General features: G+C 35.3%; 1 protein-coding gene across 1 annotated transcript in view; it reads left to right on the top strand.

Annotated features, from left to right (window-relative positions):
* The first annotated feature begins 7,814 nt into the window (after positions 1-7,814).
* Positions 7,815-19,925, top strand: part of LOC135207745 (cationic amino acid transporter 4-like) — a 113,879-nt gene continuing 101,768 nt past the window's right edge. Inside the window, exons 1-2 of the mRNA XM_064239570.1 lie at positions 7,815-7,894; positions 10,102-10,914. Coding sequence (XP_064095640.1) covers positions 10,803-10,914 — 112 coding nt within the window. The 5' untranslated portion in view covers positions 7,815-7,894; positions 10,102-10,802. The remainder of the gene's footprint in view (positions 7,895-10,101; positions 10,915-19,925) is intronic.

Here is a 19,925-nt window from a genome sequence, read left to right as displayed (position 1 = left end):
TCCCTTAAATAACTTACAGATGGAAACTGGTACTGAACGGGTTCTCTGAACTCCCGACCCAGCACCTTCCGACGAATCCAGTCGATGGTCAAACCACTGAGGCATCGTCGGAAGGTACCGTGTCCAGTGTTCGAGACACATCAGCACAACAGGATAATAAACAACTTTTGTGGATTACCTTATTGATTGTATATATATATATATATATATATATATATATATTATATATATTATATATATATATATTATATATATGATATATATTATATATATATATATATATATATATATATATTTTATATATTATATATATATTATATATATTATTATATATATATATAAACTGAAACAACGCGAAGTCTCAGAGTGGAGAAAGGGAGACAGAAACAACTCTTCAGTGCCCCGGATGAAGTCAGAGGATAAACAACGAAGGTGAATTGTTGGTTAGAAAGATAATTAGAGTAAAGGAAGAACAACATCACCGAAACAAAAAATGGAGAGGGAAAACAACGCAAGGAAAATAAGGAAAATGAGAGGAAGGGAAAAATAGAAAAACAACGAAATTGAAAAAGAAGAGGTTAAAGGAAGGACAACATGACGAAAGGGGAGGAAAAACAACGCAAGGAAAATCAGAGAAATTGAAAAACACGAAAAGGGAGAACAACACGACCAAAGCAGAAAGAGGGAGAAAAACAACGCGCGAAAAATAAGGAAGGTAAGAGCAAGAAAAAATGAGAAAATAAAAAAAAAACTAATGAAACTGAACCGCTTAGTAAATAAAATTCAAAAGATGGTATGAAAAGAACAACATAACGGAAGGTTAGGAAAAAAAACACAAGAAAAAAAGGAGAATTAGAGCAAGAAATAAAAATAAAATTAAAACCAACCCGCCAAAAAACAAGGAGAATTAGAGCAAGAAATAAAAATAAAATAACAAGAATTAGAGCAAAAAATAAAAATAAAATAAAACACAAAAAAACAGGGAGTATTAGAGCAAAAGAAATAAAAACAAAAAATCAAGAAGAATTAGAGCAAAATATAAAAATAAAAACAAAATAAACAAAGAGAATTAGAGCAAAAAATGAAAATGAAAATAAAACAAAACACACACACAACAAGGAGAATTAGAGCAAAAAATAAAAATAAAAACACAAAACAAGAATTAGAGCAAAAAATAAAAATAAAAACACAAAATCAAACAAGGAGAATTAGAGCCAAAAAAAAAAACCGGGCAAAAAAAAAACAGGGAGAATTAGAGCAAAAAATAAAAATAAAAATAAAAAACTTAAAAAAAAAAACGAACTGAGCCGTTGGTAAATAAACACACAAAAATAGGGCGGGTGGCTGAAATGACCAAAAACATTGGAGGAAAAACAAAAAAAAAAAAAAAAAAAGAAAAAAAAAAAAAAAAACTATTGAAAGGATAAAATGAAGCAAAATGAGAGAGAAACAAGAAAAAGAGAGAGAGAGAGAACACAAAAAGTGAACCAAGATTGAAACGGGGAAGGGAGAAAAAGGCGAGAATTTTAATGACATCCTTTTTCGGGCAACGCGATACCTTTGTACCCCGAGAATGAAAACGGATGAGGGCGAAGGGGGCCGAGGGGGTTTGCAGCGGGGGGGGGGGGGGGGGTGGGGGGATTGATCCCTGCGCTGGCACAAGGGCTGTACCACCCTTTAAGATACGGTATTTTTTTTTTTTTTTAGTTATTTTGAGACTTTTTTTTTTTAGGACTAGATATATGTAGAGAAAGTAGATAAATGCATTATATATATATATAACAGAGTCCAGGTTACGTCATTCTCTCGTTTCTCCTGTGTTTCCATGAATCATTTGATATGTCACCACTAAAATAGGAATTTTTCACCATACTTGGGAGAAATCCTTTTAGTGTATCTAAAAGGTATTAGTCACCATTACAGAGAGAAATCATTCTAGTCTAACTAAAAGGCCTTTATCACCACTAAAGACCGAAATAATTCAGTCTATCTAAAAGGTATTAGTCACCATTACAGAGAGGAATCCTTTTAGCCTATTTAAAAGGCATTTGTCACCATCAAAAAGAGAGATAACACAACCTATCTAAAATGCATTTGGTACCATTACAGAGAGAAGTAATTTAGCCTATCTAAAAGGCATATGTCAACTAAAGAGCGAAGTAATTTAGCCTATCTATAAGGCATTTGTCACCAATAAGAGAGAAGTAATTTAGCCTATCTAAAAGGTATTTGTAACCACTAAAAGAGAAGTAATTTAGCCTATCTGAAAGGCATCTGTCACCATTTAAGAGAAAAATAGTTCAGCCTATCCAAAAAAAGTATTTTTCCGCCATTACTGGGAAAGGTTCCTTAACAAACAATGACCTAGGGGTAAGTAAAAATAAATCTCATATAAAAAAAGAATACTAATTTGCCCAAAGAATACAGTCATATCTTTCTTTCAATTATAAAGAAAAAAAAAATATACTTTTAACAACAATAAAATCAAAAAGCAATCATACAGGAACGGACTCCATATCTTTTTCCATTCCAATGCAGAGAGAATAAAAAAAAAGTTGAATATTTTTTCAAAAGGCCATTACTACCCAATAAGCCGGCCAATTTGAACCAGTTGCACCTACTCACAATTAACCTGAATGGGAGAGGAGGAGTCTTTATGATATATGTCTATATATATTTTTTTAACAGCGCCGTGATTGAGTGACTTGCTAATTGGCGCGGCCAAACAATGGCACGATTTTCTGGTCTCCTCTATCAGGGGTGTGTGTGTGTGTGTGTATGTGTGTGTGTATGAACACACACACACATGTGTATATATATATATATATATATATATATATATATATATATATATTATGTATATATAATATATATATATTATATTTCATGCAAAATATATACACACACACACCACATATACTACATATACATATACATCTATATATTATATCTAGTAAATATATATATATAATTATAATATATATATATATTATATATATATATATATATATTTACAACTTCATTTAAAAAATAATAATTGATTAATACTTTTGCAAAAAAAATTATTTATCAAAAGAAAAGTCTGAAATGACTTATGTAATTATACGAGTATATATGTATATGTATATATATAAATATATATACTTTACAGCTTCATTGAACAAATAATATTTGAATAATACTCCTACAAAAAAATTTATTAAAAAAAAAACAGGAAAATTACATATGTATCATGTTTTCTTTACAAAAACATCTCTTTGAGAGAGAGAGAGAGAGAGAGAGAGAGAGAGAGAGAGAGGAGGAGGCCTTCCTCAGCCCATTTCATATTTAAAAGACTTTCGTCTTTCACTCTTGACGTTGAACCTCCTCCCTTTGAAGAACATTGGAACCGTAGGTGAAACTCCAGATATTTCACGGATGAATAGGAGTTGCGAAGGAGTCTCTGTCTCTGTCTCTCTCTCTCTCTCTCTCTCTCTCTCTCTTCTCTAATCTTTTCTTGGTCCTAGACACTGTAGTTCTCTCCCCTTCCCTTACTTTCTCTAATCTTTTCTGTTTACCTCTATGATTTTTCTCTCATCTTTTCTCTGTTTACCTCTGTAACTCGTTCTGTTTTTCCCAATTTCTCTCCTTAATTCGTTCTCTGTTTCATCCTATTCCTGTGTTTATTCCGTTCTTCCTCTTCCCTACTCTCTCTCTCTCTATTTCGTGGCATTTCTCTCTATTCCTCTCTTTTATTTGGTTCTATTGTCATTGTTACTTATTCTGCTCTCTCTCTCTCTCTCTCTCTCTCTCTCTCTATCTCACCTTTCCTACCCCCAACAAGAACAACAACAACAAGAATAACAACAAAGTAGGTTCTTGGCTTACGCCCGAGTAAGCGAAAAGAATAATTTTTACAATTAATAATGATAACAAACAATTATCAACAAAAATTATTTCAAAGGTATGTTAGAACAATAATCAACTTGACACTAGTTATTTACCGACGGTCATGAACAGCGCATATAGAGAGAAATCAATAAATAATAGGATTGACGATTGGAAAAATAATCTAGTTTATCAAATTATCCTATACATTTATATTCACTGAAAGGGAGACAGAAATAATTATGAATTATAAAACAAAATTATTCATTGTTACTGACATGCCAAAATAATGACCAATCTCATGCAAACCATAAAGGAATTTAACAGCATTGCAGATGTTAATTAAAAAAAATGATAGTTTAGTCGGCTGTAGTGTTAATTACGTGAAAAGAGATTTTGCAGTATTTTTAATTGTAAACATCCACCTTTAATTACAATTTTATTTCAAGGCTACACAGGCAGACAGGCTTGTTATTCGAACAGAGAGAGAGAGAGAGAGAGAGAGAGAGAGAGAGAGAGAGAGAGAGAGAGAGATCGAAAAAAAAAAACAGGGGAAGGATAGACGGATTAAGAAAAAAGACATACGACATTGACACTTACAAAAAAAAGAAAAAAAATTCTCAACAAGACGAAAGGAAGCACCAGAAAAAAAATGTTATTCGAAACAGAAATAAGACAAAATACGAAAAAAAAACGATGACAGATACAGAAAAAAACATGACCTTGACTGAAAAAAAACATACACACACAACAAGACGAGAGGAGGTATATAAAACACATAATATTCGAAAAATATAGACAAATACAAATCACCGAAAAACGACGAAAGGATAAACGATTAAATTAAAAAAACGAACAAAAACTCGAGAAGACGAAAGGAAAAAAAAAACTATTCGAAAAACAGAAACAAGACAAATCACTAGAGAAATGAAGAATAATAGACGATAAAAAAAAAAAACACGAGATAAAAAAAACTCGACAAGGCGAAAGCAAGCAAGCCAAAAAAAAAACAAAAACAAAAAAAACATGCTACACGAAAAACAGAAACAGAACAAATCACGAGAATAAAGACGAAAGATAGATGAATTAAAAAAAAAAAAAAAAAACCTCAAGACGAAAGGAGGGCATCCAACCAATCTCAGTCTTTGTTTACCTTCAAACTTCTGCTTTTTCCTCTTCTTATTCTCCCAGAAAAATGTCTTTACTTCAGCGAGGGACAGAATTGATTAATAAAAAAACCTCGACCCCTTTCGCAAGCGAATTAAAAAAAAAAGAAAAGGACAGACGGGGCTAAATGAATTTCCCGTCCCCTTCCTACCCCTCCCCCTCCTTTTCACTCCCCTCCATCTTATAAAGCATTTAAAAAAAAACTCCCCCCTACCCCTGACGAGCGATGACGTCATCTCCTCCCATCCACATTTTGGGGGTCACAGTCATTACGGAGATTTTTTTTTTGGTTGACCTGCTGGAGACAGAAACAAATAAACAAACAAACAAATAAATAAATAAATAAATAAATAAAATAAAATTAAAGGAAACCAACAATAAAACCAAAATACAAAGAGGGGAAAGTGCAATAATAAATAGAATACGATAATAACAAAAACAACAAAAGCCAAAGTTTGCAGTAAATCCACATGACAATGTTAATATGAGGAGCTATTAACGACATGACAAACTCACAGGTTAAAAATTCCATTAACAAAATCTTGGCATTGACATCGGATATTCGGGTCATTTAACAAAAATGTTAATTCTCCCCTTTATAGAGAGTAATGTTTCTCTTATAAAGAGGAATGTTTCTCTTATAAAGAGGAATGTTTCTCTATTAAATAGTAATGTTTCTCTCATAAATAGTAAGTTTCTCTTATAATGAGTAACGTTTCTCTTTTAAATAGTAATGATTCTCTTATAAAGAGTAATGTTTCTCTCGTGAAGTGTAATGTTCCTCTTACAAATAGTAATGTTTCCGTTATAAAAAGTAATTTCTCTCATAAATTGTAACGTTTTTCTTATATTGAGTAATGTCCCTCTTATAAATAGTAATATTCGTCTTATAATTAGTAATGTTTCCCTTAAAAAGAGTAGTTCCTCTTATCATACTATAATGGGCGTAATGTCTGTCTGTCTGTCATTCAATCACGGCCAAACGGTTGGTCAGATGGGCATGAAACTTGGCAGGGTTATGGTGGGGACCCATAAGATGGTTTGTAATGGGGTTTCATCCAACCTAACCCCCACCTTTGTAAGGGGTGGGGGTGAGAAGGGATTCCCTGAAACGGAGCTGTTTCTGGCCGTGAAACGAGACAGGCTATTCCCGTAGACTTAGTTGCTTTACGATGTTTTATACATAATTTCTGTACAACTTCCCCGGAGAAAGTCGCGAATATTTCAGCTCGGACACAATAGAAGATGAAAATTATCATCAATATCCGCTAGATTTTTTGAATAACTTAAATCCATCGGGACTGCCAGTGCACAAAATAACGTTGAAGTACTGCCCGGTAATGTTGCTTTGGAATTTCGATCCTGCCAATGGACATTGCAACGGAACGAGGTACACCGTTATGGAGCTAAACTCCAACGTCATTGAAGCAGTGATAGCAACGGGCCCTCACACCGGTAAACGTCTGTTCATCCCCCGGATTCCTCTGATGCCTTCGGACAACCAGTTTCCGTTCCAGTTACGGCGCAGGCAGTTTCCCATCAACCTGGCCTTCTCATTCACTGCAAACAAGTCGCAGGGCCAGACTTTGGATCGTGTTGGTGTGTTTCTGCCGTCACCCAAGTTCACGCATGGCCAACTGTATGTGGCGATGAGCAGAGCAACTGACTCTGCCAACTTGAAATTAAGTTCTGGACAAACTGATAATATTGTGTACAAAGAGGTTCTGTAGTAGGTATGTATAAAAATCGCCCTTATTTTAATATTGCTGAACAAATAGTACATATAAATTTTTCACTTCTGCACCCGTATTTTATCACCCATCGTAGATGGGTAAGTTTGCTAGTAAATAGTAATGTTGCTCTTATAATGAGTAATAGTTCTCTTACAAATAGTAATGTTTCCCTTATAAAGAGTAGTTTCTCTCATAAATTGTAATGTTTCTCTTATAAATAGTATTGTTTCCCTTATATAGAGTAGTTTCTCTCACAAATGGTAATGTTTCTCTCATAAACAGTAAGGTAGAAGCTCTGTTATATTACACGGATCTGTTACGCGTTTTGTAATGTTTCTCTCGCGCAGAGGGACCAGGAATTAAAAAGAGAGCAGGTTATGAAAAGCAATACCTCTCGACGCCTTGAAAAGGAATAATTAATTCTCAGGTAACACCCTCTCTCTCTCTCTCTGTCCCTCCCTTTTATCCAGGTTTCGGGACAAGTGACTCCTTTAATCGGATTTCTCGAAACCGGTTTCAGCATCGGGCGAAACCGAAAACCGGAAGCGAAGAAGAAGAAGAAGAAGAAGAAGAAGAAGAAGAAGAAGAGAGAGAGAGAGAGAGAGAGAGAGAGAGAGAGAAACATTCCTTTGCCAGTCAAAATTCGTGTATCAAACTCACGATTTATACAGTATTTGAGAGAGAGAGAGAGAGAGAGAGAGAGAGAAGGAGATAGGGAGAGGAGGAGAGAGAGCAACATACCCACACCTTCAAGTATGTATCAAACTCGTTTTCTAAGAGAGAGAGAGAGAGAGAGAGAGAGAGAGAGAGAGAGAGAACCATGGCCCCACCCCCCCACCAAAATTTTTTTTTTCTATAGCCGCGTATCAGAAACTTGACAACATTACGGTCAATTCTGTAGAAACGAATGAACAAAAATCCTTGACCTTGATTGGCTGCGGAACTTTTGTTTATCTTCTTGTCCCTGAATTCTGATTGGCTGAGCGCGGACGACGACGAGGAAGGTTCCCGATACCTGAGACGAGAGTGACTCAGTCCAGTTGTCGCCCAGCCGCCGAGCGAGGATGGTCGACGGAGCGCTCTCCGCCCCTCTCCCGTCACACGTGGTGATTCTGGTTACGTGAAGAGTTAGTAAAGAGGAGATTTGCCGTCACGAATAAATTGACAGATACGAAGTACTAAAACGTTCTCGCTTCATAAACTGAAAGAAACGTAACGAGTGTTTTTTTTAAATAGTTCGTTTTTTTCAGCAAAACAGGAATTTTTCATTTTTTGTGAAAATCCGGAAATGTACTTTTGTGCTGCTTGTGAGTCGTCTTGCACAAACAAATTGACAGATGGGGAAATTCTAAATCGACTTGTTCTCCAGCTGAAACAAACGCACCGACAGTGTTTAAAAAAAAAGTTCCTTTTTTATCTGAACAGAATTACAAATATTTTTAATTTTGTTTTCAGTTTTTGGTGGAAATCCTGAAATATATTTTTGCCTTGAGTGAACTAAGCCACTCCTTTTGTTTACCTGTTGGTTTTCTTTTGTCTATCTTTCTATTTACTATTCTCGCTTTGATAAACAAAGAAACAAAAGGTGTTTTTTTTTCTTTTTTTTGCGAGGAAATTCTTAATATTCCACGACAAGCAGTAAAGAAAAATTCAGGGAAGTATTTTTGATTTAAAATGTCCTTTGGTGACAGAAATCTTTTTTAAAGAGATAATCCTAAATTATTTATAATTTCGTAAATATTTAAAAGGCAATGAAATGTGCCTGTTGTATTTTCACCTTTCAAACCTAATATGCAGACTAATATTAGTGTTTTCAAAATGTAATACACAGACTAATATTAAGTGTTATTCTTTCGAACGTAATACACAGAATAATATTAGCGTTATTCTTTCAAACGTAATATACAGACTGATAATAGCGTTATTAAGATTACTATTATCCAAAAAACTGTCAATAATCACGAGTTGCAAAACAAGGTTTTATTTATAAAGGATAATACCCACACGTGTGAAAAATATGAAAAGATATGAGAAATAATAGATAAAAAACGATTAACCTAGCATAAATAAACACACTCGTGCATTAGGAGCCCACTAATTAAGTTCCTGTCACAGCCTTGTCTACGAGTGTGCAAAGACTGCGAACTATCACTACAAAGCGAGTAGCACGCACTTGTGACGACGATACAAGTCATAAGAGGAAGATTGCACAAAGGATTACCTTCTGGCAACGGTCTAGGTGATACTGACCATCACTGAGGTAAAGGAAATACGCACTTCGAGAAGTATTGTCTGGCTGAAGCTACGCGGGAATAATACTACCATCTCTGTAATTATACGAAGCATTATGACAAATACCTTGATAACAAACTTGAAAAATATAACGCTACAATTCCAGATTCATTCATCATTAATATGCTCGATACATTTTGAAAACAATACACTCCTGTAATTAGACGAAGCATTATGACAAATACCTTGATAAGAAACTTGAAAGATATAACGTTACAATTCCAGATTCATTCATAATTAATACTCTAGATACATTTTGAAAAAAAAATCCAAGTCCAATTAATTCATAATTAATGAGAACAGTATGTGAAAAGAATCATTGGGATATGGTACAAGATGCAGTTTAATTTAATTAATTTCAGGTCTATATTAGTGCTTACACCATCAATTTGCATAAGAGCCAAGATATCAAATGTGAAATGCATTACTGTATTACTTTTAGACCGGGCCACACGTTCCTAGTAAACACTGAAATACAATACTGGTCCCAAAACACTACCCTGCGGAACACCTGACACAATCAGGTTTTGTAGGCATAGGAAACAAGGCATTAAAAACATCACACCGTTTGTTTAAAAGTTTGGGAAGGTTCCTTTTAAAGTCTATGTTTGTTTGTATGGTGCTTTCACGTTGCATGGAACCAGTGGTTATTCAGCAACGGGACCAACGGCTTTACGTGACTTCCGAACCACGTCGAGAGTGAACTTCTATCACCAGAAATACACATCTATGCATACTTTATTAATCTGCAATGCGCGATTGTCTACTTACTCCAATTCTAAGGAAAGAAGGATGTAGTAATTAATATTATTTATTTTTATTACATTTTTCTCTCCAGCACTTCCTACGAAGACAATTTATCATTCTTTACGATTCATTCAAATATTTACAATATGCAATTGTCAATTAACTACAGCTGTAAGGTAAATGGCCGCTATAATCAATATTAATATCAATTTTCTAAAATTCTAATTTAGGAGGATTACAATAATTAATATTTTTTTCTTTTCATTTCCTTTTTTTCGCGCATTTTTCAACCCAGGCATTTTTTGGTCAGTAATTAAAACGATGCATAATTTTAGTCGGTACCGCACGTACGATCGAAGTTGACAAAACTAAAGTGTGTGAAACTATAGTTAGAGGATAATAAACAATATCTCTAAAGACGACTGGGAATATACAGACAACTTTACAAATAAGGGGAGAAAAACAAGAAAAAAATGATCTATATTATTGAAAAAAACCAATATCGACGGAAAAATAAAACAAAATCTCCAATTAAAAAATGAACAACAAAAACTGGACCAAACCGGATTAATAGACAATAAAAGAAAGTGAAAAAAACACAAAACCAAATTTTTAGAAAAAAAGGTAAGAGAAAACCCGACAAAACCAAATACATAAAGAACTAATATATACGAAAAACCCAAAAAACTAAATAAACCTTTTGATAAAAAAAAAAACCATTCTCTCCAATTTTTAGAAAAAAAAGATAAGAGAAAATCCACAAAATCAAATATAGACAGACAAAAATATATACAAGAAAAAACTCACAAAACTAAATAAACCTTTTGGAAAAAAAAGAAAGAAAAAAAAATTCTCTCCCCGAACACTGAAACAAAAGACGCGTCCATTGCGCCTCTGGGAGACTACGAGAAGAAAGGAAGAGAAAGGAAGAAGGAAGGAAGAAAGCACTAAGAGAAAGCGAAGAAGGACAACTTTCTGAAAGAGAGAGAAAGGACGATGGGGGGAGTCATAGTGAGGCTTTCGGACGCCGTGACCCGAAGGAAGACGGTGAATCCTGCCCCTCCAGGACTCCAGCAGTCCTTGACGCCCCTGGATCTGGCCGCCGTCGGTGAGTACTGGAGCAGAGAGAGAGAGAGAGAGAGCGTAGGAAGTAAAGAAATGATTGAGAGAAAGAGAGTAGTAAGTAAATAAATAATAGAGAGAGAGAGAGAGAGCGTAGGAAGTAAAGAAATGATTGAGAGAAAGAGAGTAGGAAGTAAATAAATAATAGAGAGAGAGAGAGAGAGAGAGCGTAGGAGCAAAGAAAGGATTGAGAGAGAGTAGGAAGTAAATTAATGAGAGAGAGAGAGAGAGAGAGAGAGAGAGAGAACTTGACTGGTCACATAAAAGTAAAGAGTGATTGGCTGTCCACTTTTCTAATGCTAATATTAATTCTGATGCTTGTCACTGCATATTATTCTCGAACACATAAATCGAATATAGTCAGCTATAAACCCATACATATATGCGTAAATATATATGTAATATATATACATACATATATATGTATATATGGGACGTGATGCATGTATAATGACAAATGCCACTTTCCTTCGTAGCATTTGCTTTTATTTATGTATATATATGTATAAATACATGTATAATTACATATATTTACATATGTATGTTATACATACCATCTATATTATATAGATACACATATATACATAAATTCCAGCTTCACAAAGTGAATAAAAAAGCCTATTTAAACTCACAAAAAGAAAATGTTCTAACAATTCACCTGAAATAATCTAATCACCTCACTTTAAATTGGGGAAATATATTTAAGATATATCTCTTTACCTCTCCGGAAGGCCCAAATTCCCGAGCGAGTTCCCGAAAGAATAATTCCCTGATTCCCGGTTATTAAGTGGGACTTTGATTTTGGGTCCTTTGCTCACACCGCCCACCCCCCCCCCCCCCCCCCCCCGCGCCTGTCTGGCTGGTTGGATGGCTGGTCCTCCCGTGTCGAAGCTATGCTTTTCCCCCCCCCTTCCTCCCCCCCCCCCCCGATCCAATCTGATTTTGGAAATTAATTCCGGAATATAGTATATATATATATTTTTTAAAGACTCATTTCAGTGTTGCTTCTGCTCTGGGTGAGAGAGATCCACTGATTCGTCTTGCCTTGGTGTGGGATGTTTAATATATACGTATATATACATACATATATATATATATTATATATATATATATATATTCTATATATATATATTTACTATAATGGTGGGCCAAAAAATGACTTGAAAAATGTTCTATTACAACAGAATTATTCCTTCTAATACAAGGAGCTCATACATACTCCAAAATATATAAAGTAAGTGCTGTGTTTCAGAAACTGCTGTCTCTGGAATATGTAATTATCTCCGTAAATCTATCTATCTATCTATCTATCTATCTATCTCATATATATAGTAATATATTATATATAATCTATATATAGAATATATATCTATTTATCATATATATATATATATATATATATATATATATATATATATATATATATATATATATATATATATATATATATATATTATATATATATATATTATATATTGCTATCTAATTACTCTTAATCCTATTGCCAAAAATAAAATAAATAGATAAACAAGACAAAAAAAAAAAAACTACAAAAATCACAGCCGTAGCCGGCCCAAATATCACCACCAATATATTTTCTTTTTGTTTATGTCGAGAGAGAGAGAGAGAGAGAGAGAGAGAGCGTGTCTAAGGTCAAGTGGGGGTAAAATCAACTTATCCCTGCCATCTGGCCCAGCCTAACCCACGAAAGGCTCCTCCATTATTCCGTTATGAAAGTCAATTACTGTGAACGGATGGGTCCTGATGGCAGCAATATTCCCTTCTTGGCAACTCTCGAAGGCCTGGGAGACTGATATAGTAGTACGTAGTATGTAGTACCTCGCGTAAGTGGTAGGCCGTTTTTGAGAGTATCTCTCTCTCTCTCTCTCTCTCTCTCTCTCTCTCTCTCTCTCAGTCCTTTTTCCTTTCCTTCTACATTATTTTCTCTCTCTCATCTCTCTTCTTTCTTTACTTCCTTCTACATTTTTATTCTCTCTCTCTCTCTCTATCTATCTTTATTTTCTTCTACATTCTCTCTCTCTCTCAATACTTTCTGCCTTCTACATTTTCTTCTACATTTCTTCTATCTTCTTCTACAATTATTCTCTTCTTTCTTCCTTCTACAATTCGTTTCTTTATTTCCTTCTCTCTACATCATCTCTCTCTCTCTCTCTCTCTCTCTCTCTCTCTCTCTCTCTCTCATTTCTTCCTTCTACCTTTTCCCTCTCTCTTCATTTCCTTCTACATCCTCTCTCTCCTCTCTCTCTCTCTCTCTCTCTCTCTCTCTCTCTCTCTCTCTCTCTGAATCCTTTCTCTACTTCCTCCTACAATCTCGCTTCCTAAAAAAAATTCAAAAAAAAAAAAACATTATCGTTTTCCAGAAAAAAAAAAAAAAAAAAACGACACGAGCATACATAGTCATATGAGATCCAGGTAGAGTTTTGATCGAAGCCGACGCCAGACAGGACCCTATCCCCCCCACCCCCCGCACCGCCAGGTTTAAATTAATTGACGTTAGCCAAACAAAAGGGTAAGACAAGATGAGGTAGTTACTCCGGTATATGAAAATGGGAATAAGCTTGAAATAATAATATGATAATAATAATAATAGGTATATTATCCTTCCCCTTTTAACAGTGTTGGTGAACTAGAAGTAGTGATAGTAATATATATATATATATATATATATATAGTATATATATATGTATATATATATATATATATATATATATATCTATATATATATATATATATATATATATAATATATATATATATTTACGTTTGGAAAGTCGTTCTTATGGTCGTGCGTTAGCAAGGGTCGTTCGTCAAGGTCTTTCGTAAGGTCGTACGTTCGTCATGCCTTTCCGAACACTATGAGAAAGGTAGTTCATGATAAGGACATTCGCAGGGTCTTTTTCATTGGGTCGTTCGTCGAGGTCGTTCATAAGACATCTTTCTCCCCACCCCTCTCTCAAAACTCGTCGGAAGGTCCGTCAAGTCTTTCAATCAGGTCGTCCGGAAGGTCGTCCTGAAGGTCGTTCATGAGGTCGTCCCGTAAGGTAGTTCAATCGGGTCGTCCTGAAGGTCGTTCATGAGGTCGTCCGTAAAAAGTCGTTCATGAGGTCGTCAGTAAGGTCGTTCAATCAAGTCGTCCTTAAAAAGTCGTTCATGAGGTCGTCCGGAAGGTCGTTCAATTAGGTCGTCCCGTAAAAGCCGTTCAATCAGGTCGTCCGGAAGGTCGTTCATGAGGTCGTTCAATTAGGTCGTCCAGAAAAGGTCGTTCAAACAGGTAGTACGTAAAAGTCGTTCATCAGGTCGTCCGGAGGTCGTTCAATCAGGTCGTACGTAAAAAGTCGTCCATGAGATCGTCCAGAAGGTCGTACGTAAAAGTCGTTCATCAGGTCGTCCTTAAGGGCGGTACGACTGGTCACAGCGCCACTGCAAAGTTACGCTAATCGACTCAAGGGTAAATCTCGTTTGGTTTAAGGGAAAAAAATAAAAATAAAAAATAAAAATAAATAAAAATAAAAATAAAGCCTCTGAAGTAGAAAGCGAGAGAGAAAAAAATGGAAAGTTGAATGAAAGTTAAGTTAAAGTTAAGTGAAAGTTGAAGTATAATTAATGGGCTTCGGAAACACAAAGAGAAAAGGGGAAATGGGAAAACTAACGGAATAAATAAAAGTAAAAGTTATTAAATGAGTGACTGGCAAAGAGAGAGAACGAGGAAAGAGGAGGTACGTGATTAAACGTGAAATCAAAATGATAAAGAGGAATAAAGGTAATAAATGGTCTCTCAGAGAGAGAGAGAGAGAGAGAGAGAGAGAGAGCTAAGTAAAGAAACCCACCGCCTGTCTGTCTATCTATTTCGGTCAACGACTGGAGGAAATCCTCCAGGAATTCACTCAAAGATCTGAAATGCATTTCCGACGTTTTATCACGAATGTCTTCATCTGGCCAAACGGCTCCGGTTGCCTTCCGAGGTATTCCTCGAGAACGTCAAGTCAAGAAGGAGGAGGAGGAGGAGGAGGGGGGGAGGAGGAGGAGGAGGAGGGGGGGGGGGGGGGGGGAGGAGGAGGGAGGGAGGGAGGAGATGGGAAGGGAAAAAAATAAGTGGGAAGGAAAAAAAATGCAGGTGGAGGAGGACAGAAGATTGTAATTGAGTGAGGGAAGAGAGAGAGAGAGAGAGAGAGAGAGAGAGAGAGAGAGAGAGAGAGAGAGAGAGGAAAATAATGTAGAATGAGGTTAAGAAAAGAATTTGTTTGATTACTGACTGACTGAGAGAGAGAGAGAGAGAGAGAGAGATACCTACACTCTACAATACCTCCATACCCTAATACACACACACACGAACGTCGTAAGCTGTCCTGACAAAGCACAACATAGTACTTCATGGGTATTGGAAAATACCCTGGAAACATACCCCAAGAAAATACCCCCAGAGCTTTTAGCTTTTACGAACCTTCCCGTATCGGTTGAGTTAGGACGAAAACAGAAGCATAAAAATTCTATAGATATTTCTCAAAAAAAGAAAGGAAAAAAATGAAAAGGGAATTGAACATGGACGTATTTGGTAAGTGGTTCCGTCAGGGTTATTGTGAAGATTCTGACCTGGGAATCTGGGAATGTAAATCTTAAATATTCCTGCTGTATTCCTTGTCCAGGGGATTCTGGGGAACGGTTACAAGTCGTCTCTCATTACAATATAGCTCATCTTATTTTTACGGATAAAATGGACCATAGGAAACACTTGGATCTTTCTGACTATAAGGGAAAACTGTAAGCAATAAATAATGCAACGAGCTCACAATGTCCATCAGACAAGAGGACTTTGAGTTGACCTTATGAACTAGCTTAGAATACCATTTTCTGTCCTTTGACCTTAACCTGTTCAGGAAATTAGTGTACTAAGCAGTCTGATACATTCCAGTGGTATAGGCTTTGAATTTTTGAGCTGATATTTGGAGATGTTTCTTAATATTTCTATAATGTTCTCTAACACAAACAGACATAATGGGAAGAATCTTTATTCCTTGGAAGGCAAAATAAATAAAAAAAAAAAAAATTCTAAAAACTGGTAAAACTGAAATCGTACCTCTGTTGCTGAACGGAATTTGGGGGAAAAAGGGATAAAAACTGTTTTCGATCCTTACCCCGTCCAGTGAGCTTGGGGTTGGTGGGGGGCGGCGGGGGAGGGGTGAGGGTGGGGACGCAGAAAAAGAAACAAACAAAACAAAATAAAGAAATGAAAGCGAAAAAGGAGAGAGGGGATGGGGGTAGGGGTGGGTATCTTTTCGGCCCAACAACAACATTCGGGAAAATATCTGCTATAGTTTTTGTTTCTGTGAAACGAGAGAGAGAGAGAGAGAGAGAGAGAGAGAGAGAGAGAGAGAGAGAGAGAGAGAAGAGATATCCATTTACTTTTTGGTCCCATTTGGCGTGGCGTTAAAACGACAGAAATCTAATCTTTTCGTGAAAACTTAAAAAAATATAGAAAAGAAAAAATAAAAACGTTTGATTCCGTCGTGTTTTTAGACAAAACCACAAAAATCCGTTCATTTCGGTTCGTTATGATTTCGTGAAACTTAAAAAAAAAATAAAACAAAAACAAAAATTAAGCGTTTGATTCCGTCGTGTTTTTTGACAAATCCACAAAAATCTACTCACTTCCGTTCGTTGTGATTTCATAAAACTTAAAAAGAAAATAGAATAAAAGAATATAAAATAAAAAAACGTTTGATTTCGTCTTGTTTTTAGACAAAACTATAAAAATCTGTTCATTTCAGTTCGTTTTGTTTTCAGAAAACTTAAAAAGAAAATAGAATAAAAAATAAAAAATAAAAAACGTTTGATTTCGTCGTGTTTTTAGACAAAACCTTAAAAAATCTCTTCATTTCGGTTCGTTATGATTTTGTGAAAAGTTACAAAAAAAATTTGAGTTCGTCGTGTGATTCCACGAAACGTTTCGTTATGATTTCGTGAAACGTTTTAGAAAAAAAAAAAAATGATTTGGTCGCGTATTTCCACGAAACGTTCCGTCCCTCGTCCTCAGCGAAGATGAAATTGGCTTCGACTCCGACTCTGTCATTTGACTTCGAGCCATGTTTCGAGAAACGCCGTAAAATCAGCTATCGCTTTTATATATTTTCTATGATTTTTTTTTCCCTTCGTCGTCGCCAGCGAGGAAGGAAGGAATCCACAAGGTCGACGAAGCGTTGAGTCAAAAAAGCAGCAGTTTCCAAAAGGCACACAAAGTCCTACTGAGAGATTTCCTTTTCGGACGAATTATTCTCGGGAATTTCGAGAGGGTCACTTCTTCTTCTTCTTCTTCTTCTTCTTCTTCTTCTTCTTCTTCTTCTTCTTCTTCTTTCGGTGCTTAGGTTCTTCCTTTCCTCTTTCTTCCTCCTCCTTATTTACCTTTTACACTTGTACACTTTCCTCATGGTATTTTACACGTTCATTTTTTAATCTTCAACACTTCCTTTCTTTTTGAACCTTTTACTCTCAATTTCTGGACATTTTACCTTTGTAATCATTTGGGTTATATTGATTATTCATATATAGGGAAACTATGAAAACACTGTAGTTTAGCAAATAATTTGAATGAGAGTATTAAATCTTAGTTCAGTCTTCCAAACGGTTCCAACCTTACACGTTTTGCCTTCTTTTACCAGTTGTTAACAGCGAGAGAGAGAGAGAGAGAGAGAGAGAGAGAGAGAGAGAGACCTTACCTTACCTTACCTTACATCTTGTTCGGGGTGCCCCAGGTCCCTCAGTGTGAGGCACCTCTAATGTCTACCAGAGTTGCTAGTACATCTTCCGGTATATTTTGCATCTTCCAATCTTGGATGGTCTGGGATGCAGTTTAGATATTTGTCGAGCTTATTCTTAAACACATCTACGCTCACTCCTGATATATTCCTCAGATGAGCTGGCAACCGCATTGAATAGACGCTGCATTATCGATGCTGGTGCGTAGTGGATTAATGTCCTGTGTGCTTTCCTTATTTTTCTGGTATATTTTTGGGCACTATTAATCTACTCTGCTTGCTCTTTCTGATATTTTTAGTTCCATGATATTTTCTGCTATTCCTTCTATCTGTTTCCATGCCTGAATTATCATGTAGCTTGTTCTCTTCTCCTTTTCCAGACTATATAATTTTAAGAATTGTAGTCTTTCCCAGTAGTCTAGGTCCTTAACTTCTTCTATTCTAGCTGTAAAGGACCTTTGTACACTCTCTATTTGTGCAATATCCTTTTGATAGTGTGGGTACCATATCATATTGGCAATATTCAAGTGGACTACGAACATATGTTTTATAAAGCATAATCATGTGTTCAGCTTTTCTTGTTTTGAAGTGCCGTAACAACATTCCCATTTTTGCTTTACATTTTGCCAACAGAGTTGCTATTTGATCATTGCATAACATGTTCCTATTCATCATCACACCAAGGTCTTTAACTGCTTCCTTATTTGTGATGGTCTCATTATTAGGTCCCTTATATGCATATAGCTTTCTTTCTCTGTCTCCATAATTTATTGATTCAAATTTATCAGAGTTAAATACCATCCTTTACCTTTACCTCTGCCCAATCATATACTTTGTTAAGGTCTCTTTGTAGAGCGTTCCTATCTTCATCACAAGTAATTTCTCTACTTATTCTTGTGTCATCTGCGAAACTACTCACTACCGAATCCTTAACATATTGTCTATGTCTTCAATCATAATAAACAAACAGTATTGCAGCTAACACCGTACCTTGCGGCACACCGGATATTACCTTGGCTTCATCCGATTTTCTCGTCGTTTGCAATAACTATCTGTTTTCTGTTGTGTAAAAATTCTTTTAACCATCTTCCTACTTTATCCACGATATTGTGTTTTCTAATTTTCTTTCGCTAATATTATTATGGTCTACTTTATCAAAAGCTTTTGCAAAGTCTAAATAAACCACATCTGTTTCATTTCCGCTTTTCATATTTTTGTTTTGAATATGTTTTACGGTGGACTAACAGTTGGGTTTGTGTACTTTTTCCGGGTACGAAACCATGTTGTCCTTTATTAAACAAATTATTTTTTATTAAATGTTTCATAATATTTTTCTTTCATTACCCTTTCATACACTTTCATTATATGTGATGTAGACTCACAGGCCTATAATTACTTGCCTCTAGTCTTGATCCACTTTTGAAAGTAGGGGTAATATACGCTAATTTGTGCTCATCTATATCTTGCCTGTATCTACACTTTGTCTTAATAATATTGCAAGTGGCTTTGCGATAGAATGAACTACTTTCTTTAACAAAATAGCAGGAATTCCATCGGGTCCTGCAGCAGCTCCATTTTTAATTTCATTAATAGCCTGCACAATATCAGCTTCATTAATATCTATGTCAGCTAAATATTCACTATTTTCCATCCCTTACTTCTATATCATTATCTTCATTATCTATTCTAGGGGTGAATCTCTCTTATATCGTTCTGCCAGTATGTTGCAAATTTCCTTTTTTTCATTCGTTAATCTCCCTTCAATTCTCAGAGGGCCTATTTCTATTCTTCTTTTATTCATCTTCTTCGCATATGAGTATAATAGTTTGGGGTTTTGCTTGATATTTAATAGGGTTTTTTTCTTCCAAGTCCCCGTTTTTCATTTTCTTTGATTGTATAATCTTTTTTTCTGCATTTTCTATCTTACTTTTTAGTTCTATAACTTTCCATGCATTTTTTTCTTGCAAGACCTTTTTTCCCACTTTTCTGATTTTCTGGAACAAGATTCTTCTGTCTCTTGGTATGCATGAATGATGTTTACTTTTCTTCTTCGGTATATATTTTTCCACTATTATCTCCAATATTTTATATAATCTCCGTATTTACCCTTATGTCATCACTTACGAAAAATGTTATCCCAATCTTTGTTTAATTCTTCATTAATTTCTGACCATTTTATATTTTTACTGTAGAAGTTGTATTTTCCATATCCTTCCCACTTTTCATTT

The sequence above is a fragment of the Macrobrachium nipponense genome, chromosome 34 (genome assembly GCF_015104395.2).
Source record: "Macrobrachium nipponense isolate FS-2020 chromosome 34, ASM1510439v2, whole genome shotgun sequence".
Lineage (NCBI taxonomy): Eukaryota > Metazoa > Arthropoda > Malacostraca > Decapoda > Palaemonidae > Macrobrachium > Macrobrachium nipponense.
The sequence above is the reverse complement of the archived record's forward strand: the minus strand, read 5'-3'. Positions and strand labels throughout refer to the sequence as shown.